This window comes from Sesamum indicum, linkage group LG8 (genome assembly GCF_026168435.1).
Source record: "Sesamum indicum cultivar Baizhima isolate 11 linkage group LG8, ASM2616843v1, whole genome shotgun sequence".
NCBI classification, from domain to species: Eukaryota; Viridiplantae; Streptophyta; class Magnoliopsida; order Lamiales; family Pedaliaceae; genus Sesamum; species Sesamum indicum.
This window is the reverse complement of record NC_142664.1, coordinates 9,602,244-9,621,386: the sequence shown is the minus strand read 5'-3', so window position 1 is coordinate 9,621,386 and position 19,143 is coordinate 9,602,244. Positions and strand designations below refer to the sequence as shown.

General features: G+C 35.5%; 2 protein-coding genes and 2 long non-coding RNA genes across 4 annotated transcripts; 3 read left to right on the top strand and 1 right to left on the bottom strand.

Annotated features, from left to right (window-relative positions):
- The first annotated feature begins 3,983 nt into the window (after positions 1-3,983).
- On the top strand, positions 3,984-4,604 carry LOC148787185 (uncharacterized). The gene has a single exon (XM_088883519.1). It carries the CDS (start codon positions 3,984-3,986, stop codon positions 4,602-4,604), a length of 621 nt encoding a protein of 206 aa, XP_088739645.1.
- A 372-nt stretch (positions 4,605-4,976) lies between these two features.
- LOC148787184 (uncharacterized) lies at positions 4,977-6,884 on the top strand. The gene is made up of 3 exons (XR_016066974.1): positions 4,977-5,036; positions 5,556-5,619; positions 6,504-6,884. It is a non-coding gene; the product is annotated as an uncharacterized LOC148787184 (long non-coding RNA).
- Positions 6,885-7,460: 576 nt separating this feature from the next.
- On the bottom strand, positions 7,461-8,540 carry LOC105179564 (uncharacterized). The gene is made up of 3 exons (XR_849315.2): positions 8,370-8,540; positions 8,116-8,256; positions 7,461-7,820 (listed from the first exon to the last, which is right to left on the bottom strand). It is a non-coding gene; the product is annotated as an uncharacterized LOC105179564 (long non-coding RNA).
- A 5,930-nt stretch (positions 8,541-14,470) lies between these two features.
- LOC148787183 (uncharacterized) lies at positions 14,471-18,056 on the top strand. The gene is made up of 3 exons (XM_088884119.1): positions 14,471-14,523; positions 15,173-15,238; positions 16,082-18,056. The coding sequence occupies exon 3, from the start codon at positions 16,956-16,958 to the stop codon at positions 18,054-18,056; it is 1,101 nt and encodes a 366-aa protein (XP_088740245.1). The 5' UTR covers positions 14,471-14,523; positions 15,173-15,238; positions 16,082-16,955.
- Positions 18,057-19,143: the final 1,087 nt, after the last annotated feature.

Genomic DNA, 19,143 nt, shown 5'->3' with positions numbered 1-19,143 from the left:
AAGCACAAGCCCAAGCGCAGTTACTTGCACAGGCGCGCGTATCCACTCCAGTGCCAGCACCAGTAGTTCCTACCATTGATCGTAACTATGAAAGAATCAGAAAGATGGGGGCTACAGAATTTGAGGGTACACTAGACCCAGAGGATGCTGAGAGATGGTGGGAAAAAGTCGAAGATGTGATGAACTTAATAAATTGCACTCCAGAGAATCGACTTAAGTACGTTGTTTCTTTGTTCGTGGGTAACGCCTTCATTTGGTGGAGGTCTGTAAAGAGGGGATATGAGCCAAGGGAAATAACTTGGGCTGAGTTTCAAAAAGAGTTTGATGACAAATACAGACCCAAGATGTACCGGGACAAGAAGAGGATGGAGTTTCTGAATTTAGTGCAAGGGGATGATCAGACGGTGGCAGAATATGAACTCCGTTTTGCGGCACTAGCAAAGTATGCACCAGAAGCAATAGCGACGCAGGAGGATCGTTGTTACCGTTTTGAACAGGGGCTACGACCGGAGATCAAAAGAGGCCTCGTAGTCAGAATTACAAATTTTAAAACTCTTGTTGAATCGGCGGTTCGGATGGAAGAAGCAGTAATGGAGGACAAGAAGAAGGGGGAAGAGAAGAGGAAATCAACATATGCGATAGGGGAATCGAGTAGGTTGACCAAGAGGGGAACCGGTCGCTCATTCTCAGCGGGAAGTGGGAGTTTTACACGTGGTGGTCCCATTTTTTGAGGAAGTAGTGGACAGAGGTTCGGGGGATCCACGGGCTATAACAGAGGTTCATTTGAACGCAGTTCATTTGCTACGTCTTCTACTGGATCAGGAAGGGGATTTGGACCGAGTTATGGTCGAGGACCAGTTTTTCCTTCGAGCTGTTCTGCCTGTGGAAGACAACATCAAGGGCCATGTTGGCGACGGGAGGATATACCGAAGATTTGTTATCGCTGTGGAGGTAGAGGACACATTGCCAGGAATTGTTCCAGTCAGACTATAGGCGGGGTTGAAAGTGTTGCTAGCGGGACCCAGAGCCAAAGCAGTGTTGGGAGTAGTGACAGGGGAACTAGGAGAGGCAGAGGCAGAGGTAGAAGCGCGGGTAACAGAGATAGTAGCCACGCTATTAGCAGCAGTATGAGGGGGCCTGGAGCACAAGTTACTCAGGGACAGACCCAGGCAAGGATATATAACATTACTAGAGAGGAAGCCCCAGCATCGAATGACGTGATATAGGTACGATATTGTTATATGACATTGCGGCTTATGTTTTGATTGATCCTAGCTCTACACATTCATATATTTCATCCGAATTTGCATCTAAAATGCCGGGAGAGAATAGTCCGTTGGGATGTAATTTGATGGTTTATTTGCCCGTGGGAGGGGGTGTGATAGTGAACAATGTTAGAAAAGGGAGTTTAGTGAGAATCGGAGATGTAAATTTACCTGTAGACCTTATAGTGCTGGATCTGAAGGAGTTTGATGTGGTTTTGGGGATGGATTGGTTAGCGCAACATAAAGCAATAGCTGACTGCTATAAAAAGGAAGTGATGATCGAATGTTCTGGCGAATCAAAAGTAATATTGGTGGGGGATCGTCAGGTAGTACCAGTTTGTGTAATATCAACCATGGAGGCAAGACGATTGATGTTAGAGGGTTGTGAAGCATATCTAGCCCATGTGGTAGATACCGAAAAGGTTAATCCCACGTTGGAAGAAATCCCGGTAGTGAGAGACTTCCCTGAAGTATTTCCTGATGACTTACCAGGATTGCCACCGCATAGGGAAGTAGATTTTGCCATAGAAACTCTTCCGAGAGTTGCCCCAATTTCTATTGCGCCGTACAGAATGGCCCCAGTGGAATTACATGAGCTCAAAAAGCAAATCGAAGAATTATTGGGGAAAGGGTTTATCAGGCCGAGTACTTCGCCGTGGGGAGCACCAGTGCTGTTTGTGAAGAAGAAAGATGGGAGCATGAGGTTATGCGTCGACTATCGGCAATTAAACAGAGTAACAGTGAAGAATAAATATCCATTGCCGAGGATTGATGACCTCCTAGACCAGCTGAAGGGAGCCACAATATTTTCAAAGATCGATTTGAGGTCTGGGTATTGGCAGTTGAGGATTGCAGAGAATGACATACCGAAGACAGCTTTCCGTACTCGTTATGGTCATTATGAGTTTCTGGTGATGCCTTTTGGGTTAACAAATGCACCAGCGGCATTCATGGCATTGATGAACCGTACATTTCAGGAATATCTGGATCACTTCGTTATTGTGTTCATAGATGACATTTTGGTATACTCGAAGGATAGAGATGAGCATGAGTGACATTTGAGGATAGTCTTACAGATTTTGAAAGAGAATGAGTTATACGCTAAGTTAAGCAAATGTGAATTTTGGGTAAATCAGATGGTTTTCCTTGGGCATGTAGTATCTGGTGATGGGGTTATGCCTGACCCTTCAAAAGTAAAGGCTATTATGGAATGGAGAGTGCCAAAGAATGCCACTGAAGTCCGAAGCTTCTTAGGGTTGGCTGGATATTACAGGAGATTTGTTGAGGGTTTCTCTATAATTGCCGGTCCTTTGACCAAGTTGCTAAGAAAGGGGGTAGAATTTCAGTGGACGGAACAGTGTCAACAAAGTTTTGATGAGTTGAAGAAGAGACTGACCTCCAATCCAATTTTGGTGTTGCCATCTGGTAGCGGTGGATATATAGTGTATACAGATGCTTCTAAACGGGGTTTGGGATGTGTGTTGATGCAAAACGGAAAGGTAATTGCTTATGCGTCCCGTCAATTGAGGAACCATGAATTAAATTATCCTACACATGACTTGGAGTTAGCCGCGATTGTGCATGCACTGATGATCTGGAGACATTACTTGTACGGAGAAAAATTTCAGATCCTTACTGACCATAAAAGTTTGAAATATATCTTGACGCAAAAGGAATTGAATTTGAGACAGAGAAGATGGATAGAATTGCTGAAGGATTATGATTGCACTATTGATTTCCATCCAGGGAAAGCGAACGTGGTAGCAGATGCCTTGAGTAGAAAGAGTTCAAGTACATTAGCCAATCTGGGGAGTCACAATCGGACATTGCTACTGGAGATGAGGTCTATGAATACGAAACTAGAGGTTGATCAGGTAGCGGGTTTATTGGCAGCCTTGCAAATTAAGCCAAACTTTGTGGATCAGATCAAAGAAGCACAGACTCGAGATGCTTTCTTATTACGAATGTTGGAAAGAATAAAACTTGGTAAGAAAACAAATTTTTCAATAAGAGGTGATGGAGTAATAGTGAATGGGGGACGAGTTTGTGTGCCTGATACAGATGGGTTACGCGAAGCAATTTTGCAGGAAGCTCACAATTCACCATATGCGATGCACCCTGGTACTACAAAAATGTACCGAAATTTAAGACCTTACTACTGGTGGCAGACAATGAAGAAGGATGTGGCTGAATTTGTGGCTAAATGTATGACATGTCAGCAAGTAAAGGCAGAACATCAGGCACCAGCAGGTAAACTGCGACCTCTATCAATACCAGAATGGAAGTGGGAGAAGATCACTATGGATTTTGTCGTGGGGTTGCCACGAACATTCAGAAAGCACGACGCTATTTGGGTAATTATGGATAGATTGACAAAATCTGCTCATTTCTTGCCGGTACGAATAACTGATTCTCTGGATAAGTTAGCTGGATTATATATTTCTGAGATAGTGAGATTACATGGAGTCCCTATATCAATTGTGTCAGACAGAGATCCCCGATTTACGTCACGCTTTTGGAAAGGTTTACAAAGGGCATTGGGCACAATTGCATTTCAGTACCGCATTTCATCCTCAAACAGATGGGCAGTCAGAAAGAACGATCCAAACCCTTGAAGATATGATGAGAGCTTGTACAATGGAGTTTAAGGGCAACTGGGATGATCATCTACCTCTAATGGAGTTTGCATATAATAACAGTTTCCACTCTAGTATCGGTATGGCTCCATATGAAGCTTTATATGGAAGAAGGTGTCGCATTCCGATTTGTTGGGATATAGAAGGACTAAGACAACTAGAAGGTCCTGAACTGGTGCAGGAAACAGTGGAAAAGGTACAGGTAGTTAAGAAGTGTTTGAAGGATGCACAAGATCGACAAAAAAGTTATGTTGATCAACACCGAAGAGAGATGGAGTACGAAGTAGGTGATAAGGTTTTCCTGAAAATATCTCCTTGGAGGGGAATTCTGAGGTTTGGCAAGCAAGGAAAGCTGAGTCCGAGATACATTGGGCCGTATGAAATTATTGAAAGAATCGGACCACTGGCATATCGACTGGCATTACAAGCAGAGTTGTCACAAATACATGATGTTTTTCATGTTTCGATGCTGCAACGCAATCGGTCTGATCCTAGTCACATTATTCATGAGCCGGAGATAGAGATTTATGAGGAGTTAACATATGTGGAGGAGCCTGCAGAGATCTTGGATAGAAATGTAAGGAAATTAAGAAATAAAGATATACCGATGGTAAAAGTGAGATGGAGTCATCATTCCCCAAGGGAGGCGACTTGGGAGGTTGAGGAGCATATGAAAGAGAAATATCCCTATTTATTCCATTGAGCGGGTAAGTTACTTAAATTTCGGGGACGAAATTTTTATTAGGAGGGGAGAATTGTGACGTCCGTAGAATTATTTTATGTAATTGGGAGACTAATTGGTAATTATTAGAAATTTAGATGTAATTAGTAAATAAATTATAGATTGAATTTGGGATATAATAAAACTTGAATGGATTAAATTGGAGTTCGTAATAATATTTGAAAGCAAATTTTAGTAATTAAGAAAATTAGGAAGAATGTAAAAATAATTATTTAAAAAGATTTATTAAAAAAAAAAGAAAATAGGATGGTGGGCCGTGGCATGTGCTGCCACCGCCTCACCAACCATTAAATATATATATGAATGTTAATTGCACACATACACATACATTCACAAAAACACACACACTCATACACACACAGCAACGCACACACATTTCGGAAAAAAACAGAGGTATGGATGTTGAATTTTAATTTTTAATAATTTATATAATTATATTATTTAATTACTCCATTTATTAAATGTTGATTATATTGAGCGGTGAATTATTTAACCGGAGTATTTTATGATTTTGGCTATTTAAATTAGTGACGTATTAAATATCACAATTTCTATAAAAATGATATAGTTGGGTAATTAAAATATTAGATTTGTTAGATTTAATTATTACTATAGCTAATTTACACAATTCCATCGGAATGATTAATCAAATATGTAATTCTATGTATTATTGCTTAATTAAATTGTATAGCAACGGTAAATTGACAGAAAATTCGTAGAAATACTTCGAAAGTTATATTTTTTAGAAATATTATGTTATTAAAGAGGAAAATGAGGTTTCAATGGTAATATAATTCACGAATGTTATTAAAAATGATAGTTATAAATACATAAGGGGTTTGATTAAGTGAATTCTTATGAATTATTTGGTAAATTAAATATATTGATTATACATATTATAATTTATTATAGGACGTGACGACAAGGTAGAGGGTTGAGCAGTCCCTCGTAAAATAGAAGCATTTTGGGATATAAGGTATGTATAGCTAATTGGATTTATATATAATATATATCTATATGTGTAGTATTTTATATATTATATATGTTGATTTCTTGGATGCGAACGTGGATTTGGCTTTATATTATTATGCGTGGCTTTCGTATATTGATTGTTTATATAATTAGTTGTGGATTATTTGCTAGATTATCATAATATTGGTGAAATTGTTACTATGTGATATGTAATGGTAATGTAGAGATATGCGGGATATGATTATGTGATAATCATATAATTGATTGTTGATGAAATTAAATTGGGAGTTGTTGTTGAGGAAGTGATTATTATAAAGAAAAGAATGATGATCGTGAATTGAAATAAAAGATGATGCTTACCTAGATGGAAACACAGTCAATGGTTTATGAAAATGTGATTGATATTGAGATATGAAAAATATGTGAATTAAGCTAGGTACCATGGCGCGTAGGGTACCGGGGTATTCCGGGGCAGCAGGGAATATCCTGTGCTTGTTAGCTACACACTGGAGTGGTGTGGGGGTACCATGTTTGTTGTGATGTCCTGTGCTATATTGCTACACAGCTGAAGTAAAAGAGTGTGGGGATATCACACAATGGGTATCCTGTGCTGTATATGATATGATGATGGCCGGCGAAACCATTGACTGATGTATACCAATTAGAGTAAGTGGGGCCCTTAACTAATAAACGATAATGTTGAATATTGTGTCATAGATTGATTTATAATTATGAGTAGGTATTACTGCTTATATTTGTTGTTGCTATTGATAATGACTGTTAGTCGATGTGACTGCATGTATGTGAAATTGTTGCCTGTGTATATATATAAACTGATCAGCTATACTTATTGAGTAGGCAGCTCATTCCTTGCCACGTACTTTTCAGGAGATAGGTCACACTGACTAGCCACATTGAATTTGAGCGGTGCCGTCGTCTTTATTAAGTGGGTCAGCCATGACTTCTGAAGCCAAAGTTTTTGATTGTGGGTTGTTAAATATTCTGGTGTTTTATCGGAATTTGTATTTAAAGTTGTGGTATGATTTTCTTGAGGTTATGTACACGAGGACATCTAATGAGGGTAAATATGAACTTTGGGTGATATCTAATACCTTTTGTGATATATGTATTGCTGATAAATTAGAATTTATTTTACGAGTTGAAAGAGAATTACTTATAGAATGAGTTTTGATCAAAGAGAGGATGAAATAGAAATGATTAGATGTAGCGAGTAGGGGGTGCTACAAGAAGGCTAAGTAAAGACAAGATGATCCAAGGCTTGGTGATGACAAGGTCGTTGCTGTGGAATCGGTGGGATCTCTCATCTTAGGTATTAGTGATCATATTTGAATAGTATTAAAGAACTATTAGTATGTACCAATCATGATCAAAAATATTATTTCCATTCCTTATTGAGACAATGATGGTTATGCATTTAAGATTAATAAAAATAGTTTTTATTTGATGATTGATAATAACCTTCATCGACTTGGTACATTAACGAATGGTTTTTATATTTTTCAATAGTCAAATTGGATTATAACTACCCAACACAAACAAAAATTAGATAATTATAAAAATGCATAAATCATAAATCAAGGAGTTGGTATCTCCATAGAAAGGATGAGGAAGTTGGTAGAATCAAGGAGTCTAGAGGTAGATGACTTGGGTAAACTATCAACTTGCGAGTCCTGTCTAAAAGGAAAAACGATCAAGAAACTTTTTGTTTGTCACGCTTGTCCCTAGTCTGTTAGGCTTAATCCACACAGACGTTTGTGGACCACTAAATACTCAAGTTAAAAGAGGATATTCATACTTCATAACCTTTATCTAAAATCACTCATGGTATGGTTATGTTAAGCTCATGAGGTACAAGTTTAAGGCATTTGGAATATTTAAGGACTTCAAACATGAAGTAGAAATCAAACTAGCCATAAGATCAAAGGCTTTCAGTCAGATCGAGGTGGGGAATATTTAAGTGGTGAGTTCATGGATTACTTAATAAAGAATAGAATTCTCTCTCAATGGACTCCTCCTAGAACGCCACAACTTAACGGCGTGGCCGAATGGAGAAGTCAAACCATGTTGGACATGGTTCAATCCATGAAGTGGTTTACTGAATTGCCCCTGTCCTTCTGGGGTTACACTCTTAAGACAACGGCCAAGTTCCTCAACATGGCACCGTCCAAAGCTATACTCCTAACGCTATACATGATATGGCATGGTCATGGTAAGAAAATATATCAAAACATAAGGTTAAACAAAAAAAGACAAGTTTTAATGAGCATGATTTCTACTGCCTCAACAAGGAGTTCCGCATGAATTTATTTTAAAATATTTATCAAATAAATAAAGTTGGATTTCTTGTTGAACCCTAATTACGGAAAAAAAATTCTTAACATATTCAAATTTAAATATTTATATTTTAAAACTTTGATAGGAAAGAAAATTAATTTAAAACAAATTGGAGAAATGAAAAGAAAAATAATTAAATATGTACCTGAGGCTCCATTAAACTTGCCCGCAGCGCACAAGAGATGGGATCCGACGATAGCACACCGAAATCTTCACAAGATGAATTTGAATTTGGGTCGGATGAAATAATCCGGCCAAAATCTATAGTGTATGTTCTTGAAGAATTCTGTTGGCAAATTATATACGATGACGAATTAACAAACCGATTCAGAAAAAGGAATTAAACAAGGAAAAAGAAAGAATCAAATGCTTGAGAAAAGGAATAATGGAGTTTCCTACATAGAAATCATCTTAGATTTCTGGAGTTTTCTGCCATTTCTGGGATACCGAAGGAATCAAATGTAACGTTCCTACAGCTCTTGAGCGTAGTACTTTATGGATTTGAACAGTGATTGCAGTGAGTGTGTTGAGGGAAAAAAGGCGTGAGCAAATGTGAAGTGTGAGTGGTTGAGCGAGAGAGTGCGAGTAAATGTTGTATGTGTTTGTGTGAGTGTTTCAAATAACAAAGCTCGATTGGGGGTAGCAGAAGCCTTGGAATTAACGTTCTGTCTTTTTCTCGTAATATTTTCCTGCTAATTTCTTCTTTTTAGGTTTGTCTTTATTTAATATTATTGTAATAATTAGACAAGAATCATTTTTGGAACGAAAATATATATTCATGGTATCTATGAATGCAATACAATAAATTATATTCTACATCAGATTCCTCCAGAAATGGCCAAAAAAATGAGAGACAACATCTACGAAAATTAATTAGAGAGTTCATCAATCTGTACGTATTGTTGTATTGTAATCAACCATTTATCTTTACAAAATTCTTTATATACAACTCAAGTTTTTAGTAAGATTGAAAAACCTAAAGTAGTGATGAAGTTCAAATCGATACTCAGAAATGAAAAATTAATCATGTATACCTTTCTTTATATACAACTCAAGTTTTTAGTAAGATTGAAATTCGACAATATTTTTATCTAAGGATCTTTTGAAATTCAATTTGAAAGGATGAAAATTTTGAAAGAAATATATGTGGTAGGTGTGTTTGAATCTGAAAATATAATTAATGGTTTGGTATATAAAAGGTAGGTATAAATTAATGTCACTTACCTAATTTATAATTTAGTGATTATTACACTTTGAGGATTGGATTTCATTCATGAACTTGATTCAAGAAATTTAACTGCAATTATATTGAAGTTATTTACACCAATGTATTTTGTTCTTTGCCACCATAAAACATATCATTTCAAATATTTTGAAAAGAAAAATCAATCAACACTTTTCAATCCATTAATCACAATATATATATATATATAAAGCTAAAACAATAACGAAGATTCAATTGTTACAATTTTTTTATTGGAACACACAAGAAAAAATTGGGCTAAAATATTTTCAGTCCCCTATGCTAATTAGAAGGGGTGGTATTTCAAAGGGAGTGAGTTTGTAATTTAAAAAGACTCAACTATTAACTTTTATTTTATTGGACAAAGTTACTTTTGATCTTTTTACATTATGAGTTCATATATTTATTGATATTCAATTATATAGTTGATTAGTTATTTTTTATAATATTCATTCATTTGTTGTAAAACTCTTTTACAAAATTTAATTTTTCAACTTTATAAATTTTCAATTTTTTCGTTTGCTCCATCCAATTTAAATTAACTGTTTATATAACTTTTTCGGAAAAAATGTTGAAAGCAATCACTACCATAAAAAAAAAAGTTTCAATGGTTTTGCCCATGGTTTAGATATTGTTCAAATTGCATAGTTTTGTCTTCCAACCTAAAGGTCTACTTTTATAAATATGGGTATTTGGTCTACTTTTATAGTAGTTTCTCGCATTTAGTAAATTTTATTTAATGTTTGCTTTAATTTAAAATTATTTATCTATATATATTGATAATTTAATACTCTATTTTCAATAAAAATAAATTATTTATATTTAGGTTTTCATGAATCACAAGTATTTAATAATTAATGAATGAATTTTAGAATATTGAATCATACTTTTAATATAGTAAAAAAAGATACCCCTTAAAATAACAAAAGAAAAAAAAAGTGGAAGTAGATGTTCGAAATTTTCATTGGACAACCATATCAAAAGCTTTTGGAAAGGAAAAAGATGTTCGAATTTGAAAATTTCTTTTTAATTATAAATATTGACAAAATAATAAAAAAAGAATAAAGAGAAAATCGATTGGCTATAAATCAATTATTGGGTTGTTTAAAGTGCAAGCAAAGATCTCCAGCTCTTGGTCATTATGTTGGTAAGAAATGAATATAATTTAAAGTAGAACATTTTACATACCTTCTATTTTCTTTTCTATCTCAGTAATATTTCTTGTACGACTTCCACTTCCATCCCCAACCTAATGTTGTGGAAGTTTTAATATGCGTCATGAACAAATGACATAATAGTTCATTCATTTTATATAATCTTCTATAGTTGAAAAGTTAAAAAATAAAACATATCCACATAAATTTTAGTCAAAGATAAAATGGATTTATGGATTTTGAGTTTACCTGTTCCAGCACTAGATCACTCCTCCGACAACTATAGAGTATAAAAGTTGCAACCTCCTTTAATGAGTGGAAGTTTTGAGAGACTCTATCACGAATATAGTACTATTGCATGAAAATTTGGTTCAAGAAAGTTAGTTATATTGCATTAGTTTTGCATAACTAAAAAATTTACAGATTATTTATGTAAAGTATTAAAAAATTATTACCTTATCACTTGCATTCGAGGCATTACGCTTTCTCTTTTGTAATATCCAACCCTCTAGTCGTTCCTGTAGGGATAATTTATATCTTGGTTGGACTTTATTTGTCTCAGTAATTTCCGATAGAGGGTCCACATCTTGTTGGAGAGGGACTTTTTTCACTCTTACGTCCAACTTGCCTTCATTATCTTGTACAATTATGTGATATATGTCCCTTTCCCCTACTTCAACCTGCCATACATATGTATGTTAGTAGAATAGATGAGTTTATTTTATAAATTATAATATCATATTTTTTATATAAAGAAACATAACCGTGCATAATCGCAAAAATGCACGTGATTGCACACTAATATCTAATTCTGTTTCCATTTTTTTAGTGGATGAGTAAGTGATTGCATAAGCTTTCTATAGACAAAGTGTTATATGTAGATTAAAAAACAAATAAATAATTACCAAGTAAATAATTAAATTTTGAATAAAAAGTAATAAGATAAGGATTACTTCAGTACTCGAAATCAGTAAATCATAATAGCAAATGGATTTCTTATCTTAATTTGATTTGGATATATAAACCTAGCTTGCATTACGTGGAGTATTTGGGTCAAATATGTATAGATATAAATTCAAATTGATAAGTGGACGTACCTTATGCATTTCGAGAATATATTTGCGGCCTCGTTGATGATGTCGGAAAAGTAGAAAAGAGACCTTCCAAGTGCCTTGAACTACACACCTGTCTCGACTTCTGTTTTGAATTGAATATCTATTGTTTGATTTAGGTTGATCCTGCACCAAAAAACAAGCATACTAGAATAACAAAGAGTATAAATTAAGCCACGAATAAAGTAAACTAAGAATATTATATTAAAGAGATAAACAAACTCCATTAACCAATCAGTCAGAAGTGGCTGTGTATGAAGGAAAGCTTATAAACTTCAACTGAAACTTTTAACAAAAGATCAAAGTGAGACATATTGCCTTATATTTCAAAGTACATACTTTCACCACCAAATTTCAATGGATAAATAATTTTCTTGATGCATTGTTTTGATTTTCTATTACCGGAGCTTCTTTTATATTAGAATACCAAAATTAATGAACAACTCCCTTTTCTCAAGTAGAATTAATGAGATCAAGTAACTACTAAAACATTGGTTTATAATTGAATGTACTTGTATATTTTTCAAAACATTCAAGGGAAAACCAATTTGGAAACAAGATCGCCAAAAATATGCAAAGTAAGAAGCCTTATCATTTAGTTCAATGATAGTTACATGCCACCATTATATGTGCACGTGAAAATTAAGTAAAATAAGTACAATATGCAAAATAGAAGGCATGAAAATATGTAGAAAATATGTTCTCTTAATACTTAGAATTTACAGGACAACAATGCGTAAAGTTGAAAAGAGTAGTGTGTTTTATGCTAGCCCATCCCACATGGACTATGAATTAAAAAGATAAGCAACATATAAGCATTGGCCAAAGAACTCAATTGCATCCATTCGATATCCCTTTTCGATTTGTTGTCATAATCAAATTCTAAAATGCACTTGGTGGGTTTGAGGCAATTCTAGGGACCAACGGTGTTGTGGGCCCAGGGCATGACCAAATAGTATGAAAATCAATCACCAAATTGAGTCGGAAGCTAATTATATGGGAGACAAAGTGGAATGCGCGTGGGGAGCCACCTCTTGAACAAGCGGACAAAATGCTACATACATGGGAATCACCTCTAGAATCTTGATACATAACGACCAATCATGGGATAAGTCACTCCACGTTGAGGATGTCAAATTTTTATGAACGGTGATTGTAATATCACATTCCATAAACATTACAAACTAATAAGATAAGCCACATATAAGCATTGGGTAAAGAAAGATTATAGTGTATCCATTTGGAATCCCTTTTCGGCATATTGCCATAACCGAATTTTAGGATGCACATGGTGAGTTTGGAGGCAATTCTTACATCCAAGGGGCTCACGGGCCCAGGGCGTGACATGTTCCATAGAAATCTTTGATCATTGTGTTTAACAAATTGGAAATGAAGCTTTCAAAAATACGAAAAATGTTTTGTAGAGGTCATAATACAACAAATACATGAAGAGAAGATATTTAAACTTTTCATTATTCATTTGACCATAAGAGGTCGCATAAAAGAAAAATGTATTCAAGTGGAAAATAAATTGATTTATTGTGAATGATGCAAACACTATTTTGACCTCATGAAATTTATAATTCTGAAGCCAGCCAAATATATTGTATGTAACTTATTTTCATTGTGAGAGTCATTTCCATAATCTCAAGGGCAATTGAAATATAAATCACCAGGAGAAGAATCATTATAGAGGAAAAAATCTTAATTTTCTTAATATCTCTTAGATTGTGCTTGCAAATTGGTGATACTGTTGGAAGATCTGTGAAGATTTTTGTGAGTAAAGATTCTAAAGACTCTAATATTTTATTATATTTAAGGTAATAGTAACAAGCTTTATTCACTGAGAAGTGATTGAACACTCAACATTAATTATTAGTGCCTAGGCCACTTCTATCTAGGCAGGGGATTAGGCAAGATCGGTTCCCATTTATTGATGATCGGGAAAAAGATATCAAAACTTTTGAGTGGATAGATCTTTTGAGTGGCATGGATATCTCACTGCCATCAAATATGTAATTTATCTTTCTGTCACACGCTTCATTTGTTAGGAGGTCCACCACATTATCCCTTTATCTGAAAGTGTAAACAAAATTACATTTCAAACTTCTTTTCGTAGCATGAATTTAAGCCAAAATATGTTGCAACAACTAGTTGCCTCTATGTTGTGACTTTGTTAGTAAAGAAATATTTTTAGCATCAATTTCTATCTAGATTCTTTTGAGAGCATATTCTTCGACCAATTTAAAACATTAATGAAATGATCATTTGATAATATAAATACTCAAAACTACAAATACTACATCTCCTTGGTTATTATACACAACTTTGCATGCTCCCACCTCTTAGGATTTTCTTAAGCAGCACTATGGCAGGAAGTTCATATGGGAAGTGAATCCATATGTCATCAACATTTGAATCACTTATCCTTTATTGTCCTTTAAATACACTTGCTTTGGCAACAACTATAACTGGTGATGCACCCTCAAGATGATCGTTCAAGCTCAAAAACAATGACCGAGGTGTTTGGATTGTTTCATGTCGTCCCACCAAATCATAGAACAAACTACGATATAAGGATATGTATATGTCCTTAGTGTGACGCCCCAAACATAATAATATATAATTGGGGGATTAATTGATAATTTTTTTATAAAATTTAGTTAATTAGTAAATAAATTATGGGTCATAATTGGAATATAATAACACTTGAATGAATTAAATTGGAGTTCGTTATAATATTTTGGGACAATTTATATTAATTAAGAACATTAGGAGGGACGTAAATGGTATTTTGAGAAAAGTTTAATTAAATAAATAAAATAATAATAATATTATATATAAAAAAATATATAATATATATATATACATATAGCATGAGAGAGAAAGTGGAGAGTGGGAGGTGGGGGCCACCACCCCACCGCCTCACTCTCTCATTCTTTTCTTTCTTTTTATTATACACATACATTTACACACACATGCACAATTACACACACAACACACACATTTCAAATTGCAATTTCTTCCTTCGGCAGAAAACAGAGGTATGAAATTATAATTATAATTTTATTTAATTTATATAATTAGTCCGTTTATTAAACGTTGTTTATATTGAGTGATGTACCATTTAACCGGAATATTTTACGAGTTTGGCTATTTAAAATAGTGTCGAATTAAATATCAAATCGAATATAAAAATGATATCGTTGGTTAATTAGATTATTAAATTTGAATGTTGCTATAGCCAATTTGTATAATTCCATCGGAATTGTTAACTAAATACGCAATTCTACATATTGTTATTTAATTAAATTATATAATAGCGAGAAATTGATAAGAAATCCGTAGGAATATTCCGAAAACTATACTTAAGAAATAATATATTGTTAAAGAGGAAGAATGAGGTTTTAATGATAATTTAATTTAAGGATGTTATTAAAAAAGATAGTTATAAATGTATAAGGGGTTTAGTTAAATAAATTCCTATGAATCACTTGATAAATTATAAATATTTTTATTGAAGCCTATGGTGTCTAGTTATTGAGAAGGACTAGAATGAAAATTTATATTTCGATAGAAGTGGAATATTAAAGAATTATTGGAAATCCGTACGAATAAGATTTAATATTATATTTAAAAAAAATTACAATATTCTCGATATATTAATTGTATGTGATATAACTCATTTTATAGGATACAGGGTAAGGTGAAAGGACCGACAATTAGCGATTGAGTAAAAAGAAACGTTGTGAGGTTGAGGTAAGTAAATAATTAGTATTATCTATATATGCTTTTTGTATTTGTGGTTTTACTGTTATATGAATTTATGGTTAATGCTGCCATTGATTTGTCTGAAAGTATATAAGTGATGAATGATTTGATTTGATTGTCGATATTGTGTACGTGGAATGAGGAAATACGTTGAAATATTATGTTTGTTGTTTGATGTGTTGTGGGTGTCTGAAAAATGAGAATGTAATGATATATTGTTTTACGTTACTAGTTGCTTACAAGAATGGTGATATGTGGAAATGAGGGAGTGGTGGAAATTGAATATAATTGTGGCGTGAATACCCCTTGATGTGTTGAAAAGCCTATAAGGCGAAATGAAATGAAAAGAGCTTTGATGCGATATGAGAAAGAAATGAAATGAAAAGAGCTTTGATGCTATATGAAAAAGATGTGATGTGAAAAGAGCTATGATGCGAAATAAAAGAGCTATGATGCGAATTGAAAGAGCTATGATGCCAATTGAAAGAGCTATGGTGCGAATTGAAAGAGCTATGATGCGAAATGAGATTGATGAGCCGGCTGTCAAGGGGATTCACTTAAATTTATATGACGGTGAGATTGAGTTGACGGGAAAAACACGATATCACCTTCTGGTAAGCAAACTAGGGAAAAAGAAGTTTAATTGATTATTTTATTGTGAGATAGCTATGTGGTGTACTACAATTGATTATGTTGGAGTTAAATTGACTGTAATCCATGCATGTTGCCGACTTGTCATGTTTGGGTTGTGTTTGATGTACATATATAGATAGGACTGGTTATTTGCTTACTGAGTGGCAGACTCATCCCTCTGCTGACATTTTCTTTCAGGAGTAGACTTTGAGGTGTCTGACTGTTGAAGGCTAGGTCTACGTGTTATACTCAGGCAGGTCGGGCCAGTATGCAGTTTTCTCCTCTTTGTCAGTTAGAGTATAAATTGTATTTTGTTTGTATAAAGAGAACATAGGCGTAGAGATCAATTGTGGTGTTTGATTTGTATATATGTGATGTTGTGGGTTGACTATGTCGTTATGACGTTGTGAATACGTATGTATATTGATCAGATGATTATGTGCATTTATATTTATAAACACAGGGATTGCTATAAGTATGACGTTTAGGGTAGATATAGCCCTTGTAGCGAATAGAGTGCTACATTAGGTGGTATCTGAGCAGGGATTAGATTTCCTTGGGATAGTAGATGAAATGTTATTTTATACTTAAGGTGTATATGTTAGGAATCTACTCACATGTGTGTAATTTATATAGGATGGAAGTGTCAAGAGAAAACGCTGCTGGCCCAGCTTAGTCAATAGAGTCGGTGCAGGGTCATAATTCAGGATCAGAACATCAGGGGTTAGAATCCCAAAATAAAAATGCCCACAACCAGAAATAAACCCTTTTATGCAACAGTTTATGGAAATGATGCAGAGGATGGCTCCATCGCCACAACGACAACTACATGATGTAGTTATTGATAAAAATTATGAAATAGTAAGGAGATAGGGGGCGAAGGTATTTGCCGGTACAACTGATCCTGCTGAAGCAGAGGAATGGCTGAGAAACGCGGAAAGGGTGTTGGACAGGATCGAGTGTATTTCTGAGCAAAAGTTGAGGTATGTTGTGTCCTTACTAGAAAAAGATGTCTTAGATTGGTGGGAAACAGTCCCAGGGAGCAAGAACTGACCAGCCACTTTGACGTGGAATGACTTCTACTCCACCAGTCTTCAGAAACCGTAAAAAAGTTGAATTCCTGGAATTAAAGCAGAATGAGTTATCTGTTCCTGAATATGAACTGCAATTTGTGAGATTGTCAAAATATGCCCCAGAAGAAGTGAGTACCGATGAATTGAGAAGAGACAGATTTGAAAGGGGGTTGAGACTTGAGATTCGGGAAAAAATAGCAATCAAACCTCCAAGTTATGGTGCACTGCTGGAAGCGGCAGTGAGGGCAGAGGAGACGTCCATTGAAAGGAGATTAACTGAAGCTAAACGAAAGAAATTAACAGGTAACCTGAATCCTACGGTGGGACAGAGTGGTGCATTTTCCTTTACGGGCTCTGGCCCGCAGAGGGATTGGTTCAGAGGCCGAGGAGTAGGTCAGACTAGCAGGTCTTCTTCAGTATTTTCGAGTAGAGGTGGGCCTACTTCGGTTAGATCTGGAATAAGACAGGGTCCAGCTAGATCGTTTAGTGGAAGATCTATTCCCTCTTGTGCTAACTGCGGTAGGAGACATACTGGTGAATGTTGGGGAGTTCAACCAATTGTATGTTATCGTTGCCATCAACCAGGACACATTATCAGGGACTGCCCTACATGGAGGGATAATTCCAGAAGACCTCAGACTTCAGAGTTTAGCAATGTGGGGGAAAACTCACAACGGGCGGGTACGAGCAGAGGACGAGGTAGAGGTGGTCGAGGTAGCGGGAATCTTTCTATGACGTCAACAGGACAAAGTAGTCAGCCTCAACCACAAGCCAGGGTGTATGCAATCACAAAAGAGCAAGCTCCTACGGCACCCGAGGTTATCACTGGTTCCTTTTCTATTTGCGATTTTAGTACACATGTATTGATTGATCCAGGATCTACTTGTTCATTTATATCACGTGATTTTGCATCTCATGTACATGCTAAAATAGAACCATTTGGACATGATTTACATGTTTCTATGCCTGTTGGTGGGTTTGTATTAGTGAATACGGTGGTGAGATCTTGTCCAATAGTGGTGGAGGGTGTTACTTTATATGCAGATCTGGTTGTAATAGACCTTAGGGAGTTTGATGTCATTCTGGGGATGGACTGTTAGCTAGTAATCATGCTTTGGTGGATTGTCAAACAAAAGAGGTGATTGTTGAAGTCAATGGGCAGATGAAGACGGTTATAGTGGGGGAAAGAAAAGTGATACCTAACTGCTTAATTTCTGTTGTGACAGAATTAAAGAAGGGTGTGAGGCGTACCTAGCTAGTGTGCACGATACCATGAAAGTTAGTCCGGGTGTATTAGACGTTCCAGTGGTGAAGGAATTTCCTGATGTTTTTCCTGATGAATTACCTGGACTACCACCTCATCGAGAAGTAGACTTTGAAATAGATACTATTCCTGGAGCGGCACCTATTTCAATTGCACCGTATAGAATGGCTCCGTCAGAATGGAAAGAATTGAAGAAGCAGTTAGAAGAGCTATTGGATAAAGGGTTCATCCGACCTAGTATTTCACCGTGGGGAGCACCAGTATTATTTGTAAAGAAGAAGGATGGGAGTATGAGATTATGTGTTGATTATAGACAACTGAACCGAATCACAATCAAGAACAAGTATCCTCTGCCACGAATTGACGATCTGCTTGATCAGCTAAAGGGTGCCACTGTGTTCTCTAAAATTGATTTGAGGTCAAGATATTGGCAACTACGGATTGAGGAAGAGTCGATCCCAAAGACAGCTTTCAGGACCAGGTATGGCCACTATGAATTTATCGTTATGCCATTTGGATTGACGAATGCCCCTGCAGCTTTCATGGCTCTGATGAACAAGACGTTACAACCATTCCTTGATCAATTTGTGATTGTGTTTATTGATGATATTTTGATATATTCGAGTAGTCCCGAGGAACATGAACAACATTTACGGACAATTTTACAGATCTTGAGAGAGAAACAGTTGTATGGTAAATTCAGCAAATGTGAGTTTTGGATGGAGGAAATTGCTTTTTTGGGGCACGTTGTTTTCAAAGAAGGAGTACAACCTGATCCAGCAAAAGTTAAGGCTATTTTAGAATGGGAACCACCTAAAAATGTGTCGGAGATCCGGAGTTTTTTGGGATTGGCTGGTTATTATAGAAGATTTGTAAAGGACTTCTCTATAATCGCAAAACCTCTGACGAACTTGTTGAAGAAA

Coding starts and splice junctions, on each gene's coding strand:
- LOC148787185 (XM_088883519.1), top strand. CDS start 3,984: ATGGCTCCATATGAAGCTTTATATGGAAGAAGGTGTCGCATTCCGATT.
- LOC148787183 (XM_088884119.1), top strand. CDS start 16,956: ATGACTTCTACTCCACCAGTCTTCAGAAACCGTAAAAAAGTTGAATTC.